A 4,476-nucleotide genomic window follows, 5' to 3' on the forward strand; every position below is an offset into this window, starting at 1 on the left:
TATATATGTGTGTGTAAGTATTTATATATATGTGTGTATATATATATATATATATATATATATATATATATATATATACACACACATCCATATATACACATATATATACACATGTATGTGTATGTATATATGTGTGTGTGTATGTACATGCATACGTGTATATGTATCTATAAGCATACATATGTATATATGTGTTTGTATATATGTTTGTATATATGTGTTTGTATATATGTGTGTATGTATGTATATGTACATCAGTACATACATGTGTATGAGCATGTACACATTCACACTATCTCGAATGAGTATTTGTTTGGAGATAGGCATAGAATATTACTGATTCAACTCTATTAGCACCAAAGACTTTATTCATCTGGTACCAAAGTTACAAAGATATACACACACATATGCATATACATGGTTATTTGTGCACACCACTACACACATATATAAACACAAAATATAAATAAATGAATAAACATTTATATTTAAAAAAGTAACATAAAAAAAACACAGAAGGCAAGCAAATATTACAGGCTTATCGTAATGAATATATATCTCTGGAAAATTCTAGACTACGGCTGAGATATAGAATAATTTAGTTTGGTAGAGTACAGTGGAGACTTTGAGTAAATGGGACAGATTGGTATTTCAGAACATTTATAATCTGTTTCTAACCAAGCTACCTGACTTCGTTTCTTTGTTGTTGTTTGACCCCAAGCTGGCTCTGATGGGGCAAACCTAGTAACGAAAGATAATCCATTTCTGAACAAGCAACTCACCTGATGATGTGCTGGTACACAACTGCCACTGTATCATATTTGATTATGTAATGATTTATAAAAGAAGAAAATTATGTAAATAGTGTGATGTGGAAAAATCAGCAATTACCACTGCTCAGAAACAATTGTTGTGTTTCGAAATTAAAACCTGTTCATTTCATCTTCTGGCTTCATAAAATGGAGTGACTGTGTGATAAGAAGCTTGCTTCCGAAGAACATGGTTCCAGGTTCAGTCCTATTGCATGGCCCCTTGGACAAGTGCCTTCTACTATAGTCTCGGGCTAACCAAAGCCTTCTGAGAAGATTTGGTAGATGGAAACTGAAAGAAGCCTTATTTACATTATTTACATTTGAAGAATATTTGTCCTCATCTTTTTCATTGTTAACACAATGTTTTGGCTGATATACCCTCCAGCCTTCATCAAGTGCCTTGAGGAAATTTCGAACCTGGGTTCTCATTCCTAAGGTATTTTTTTGATGTTATCATCATCAACATCATTATTATTATTATTATTCAGGTCACTACCTGGAATAATAATAATAATAATAATAATAATAATAATAATAATAATAATAATAATAATAATATTTGAGGGGCTAAGTATAATCCCGGTGAACCCCACTTCAGCACTTAATGCTGGAACCTGGCTGACATCGTGTTTTAATAACAGAAGTAAGATTAGTTATATTTCAGTTAATTATAAAAGGAGCACGTTACTAGTCCCAGACATGTATATCCATAAGGTATATCATAATCCTCCCAGATTATATATATATATATATATATATATATATATATACGCACACATGTATATATGTATATATATATGTATATATATATATATATATATATATATATATATATGCTCACTTCGTTTCTTCAGTGTTCCCAATACTTTTAACGAGATGAAATTTGTATTCTAATAACGCTCTCTTTGATAAATCACTTATATCTTGGTGACAGATACTTAGCGAATTCTTTAGCGCCATAATCCTTCCTTATTCCTGTTTCCACAGTTTTCCTCTCCAGATTATCGTGATGCAATGTTTGCATAAATTCTGCCAACTCTAGAATTTGATTCCACTTCATGCTTCACCCTCTATTTCTCATTATCAGTCATCCAATGTAAACGAAGAATTTCTTTCCAAGCTAATGATATTCATCTTTATTTTGGTAATGGCATGATTATAACTCAGCTTAGAAAAGTCAATTTAAGTCCACTAAAGGCAACCTAGAATTCTTTATTATCAATATTTATTCTACTAAAAGACGGCGAGCTGGCAGAATCGGTAGCACTCTGGGCGAAATGTTTAGCAGTATTTTGTCTGTCTTTACATTCTGAGTTCAAATTCTGTCGAGGTCGACTATGCCTTTCATCCTTTTGGGGGTCGATAAATTAAGAACCAGTTGCATACTGGGATTGATCTAATCGACTGGCCTCCTCCCCCAAAAATTCGGGCCTTGTGCCTAGAGTAGAAAAGAATTGTTAGCACACCAAGCAAAATGCTTAGCAGTGTTTCACCTGTATTTAAGTTCTGAGTTCAAATTCTGGTGAGGTTGACTTTGCCTTTCATCTCTCTGGGGTCGATAAATTAAGTACCAGTTGAGTACTGGGGTCGATCTAATTGACTGTCCCCTTCCCCAACAATTTTGGGCCTTGTGCTTAGTGTAGAAAAAAATGTTTTGATCAATATAAGGTGGTGAGCTGGCAGAGACGTTAGCATGCCAGGTGAAATGCTTAGCGTTCTGAGTTCAAATTCTGCCAAGGTCAACTTCGCCTTTTAGTAATGAAAGGAAAATATTAAATTGATATAAACTATAAAATGCCTTACATTATTTACTCCAAGCTGGCAGAATCGTTAGCACACCGGGTGAAATGCTTAGCAGTATTTTGTCTGTCGTTACGTTCTGAGTTCAAATTTCACCGAGGTCAACTTTGCCTTTCATCCTTTTGGGGTTGATAAATTAAGTACCAGTTGCGTACTGGGGTCGATCTTATCGACTGGCCCCGCTTCCCAAAAATATCAGGCCTTGTACCTAGAGTAGAAAAGAATATTTATTCTGCTACGTTAATCTCATTATTTTTTACTGAAATATATGATCTTTATAGATGAAGGGCAGTTCTTAACCCAACTGTATTCTAACACCAAAAAAATAAAATAAAAAAAGAAAACATTTATAACCTGAAAAGGAAATTTCAATATAAGAGGTGTGATAAAAATTATTGTGACTGTTGCTATGGTAACAGAGCTAAAGTCTGCAGAGTGAATGAAACCACTTGGCACAGATTGAACTTGAACTCTGCTCCACATGCACACTAGGTTATAATATTTCCATCCACTTCTATTGTTTATAGAATTGCTTGAAAGTGTAACACCCATGCTTGGGGAGACACCTCAAGCTAAGAGTGTTGAAGGTGGCTGAGCAAAATGGACCTCCACTTTTGCCAGGGACATTTGTGCAGACATCTCCAGGCTCTTCGACAGACCAAACTAAGCGCTCACACAATATCTCACAAGTAACTTGTTTTGACGCAGTGCGGGTTTTTCCACCTCCCCGCAGAATGTAATTATTGCTGTTTGTATTTGTAAAAGACCAATGTAGGAAACACTATGTGCTGTACTAAAGTATTCTGCTAATTGCTCAGGAATGTTGTTCGTTAATTCTTCACACAACCTGAAAAATACATTTCCATTCACCAACTCCACAGCTGCCATAATAGCATTTTACGAAACGCCCAACACACTCATGACAGCTTTATTGCACCTCTAACTGTCCATATTACATTATGTTCTATTACCATGGGTATTTATTAAGTTACGATTTCATTATTTTATTTGTGTTTATGTTGGGAATTCTTTCTTTCGTTTGTCTGCTATCGTCATTTTCAGTTTCTTGCCAATAAATAAGAATTATATCTACTGCTATGAGACATTTTATATTTTTTGCCATATTTCCACACCTCCAAAGAAAGAAAGAAAGACAGCATATTTTGTAAATTCTTTATTTCTATTCCTTAGATGTCCCTGGCCTACTGCTTGATGAGAAACTTCGCATAATTCCAACACTAGCCACTGTCGATAATGGTCTAGAGATTAAGTGCGGCATTAAAGGCTCTTCGGAAATAGTTTGGCGTCGAAATAATATTGATCTTCATAAAATCCACAATCCAGAAATCATGGTAAGTTGGCCGAGATTTATTATTGGTAGATGGAACCAAAGAAACCATAATAGAAGATCCTTCACATTGAAGAAATAGTTCAAGAGAAAACATAAAACATCTTTGACAGATGCATCTTAAGAAAAGCATGTTGTAGATGCAGAATGGTTAAAAGTTATCTTAGATAAGCTCTTAGAATACATTTACTGGAAAACTGAAACAGCGCCAGTGCCAAAGAAAATATATATTGTGTCATATGAATAATCATTGACTGCTGCGGAGTGTGATAAATTGGTGGAGAGACAGAGATACATTGCATTTCACATAATTCAAACACTAGAGTCAAACTGCAAAGGGATAGAGTTTCATCACTTCTAATGGGAGTGTCATATTTCACAAGATAGATTATTCCTTATAAACTATACATACATATATTTATATATACATACATACATACACGCACACACACATACACACATATAAATATATATAAGATGATGATATATATATACATATATATATATATATATATA

At 34.0% G+C, this 4,476-nt stretch overlaps 1 protein-coding gene across 3 annotated transcripts in view; it reads left to right on the top strand.

The window, feature by feature from the left end:
• Positions 1-4,476, top strand: part of LOC106875235 (follistatin-related protein 5) — a 370,169-nt gene that overhangs the window by 306,375 nt on the left and 59,318 nt on the right. For all 3 annotated transcript variants that reach the window (XM_014923295.2, XM_014923296.2, XM_052966672.1), the window contains exon 7: positions 3,804-3,964. In XM_014923295.2, the coding sequence (XP_014778781.1) occupies positions 3,804-3,964 (161 nt within the window). The remainder of the gene's footprint in view (positions 1-3,803; positions 3,965-4,476) is intronic.

This window comes from Octopus bimaculoides, chromosome 3 (genome assembly GCF_001194135.2).
Source record: "Octopus bimaculoides isolate UCB-OBI-ISO-001 chromosome 3, ASM119413v2, whole genome shotgun sequence".
NCBI lineage: Eukaryota > Metazoa > Mollusca > Cephalopoda > Octopoda > Octopodidae > Octopus > Octopus bimaculoides.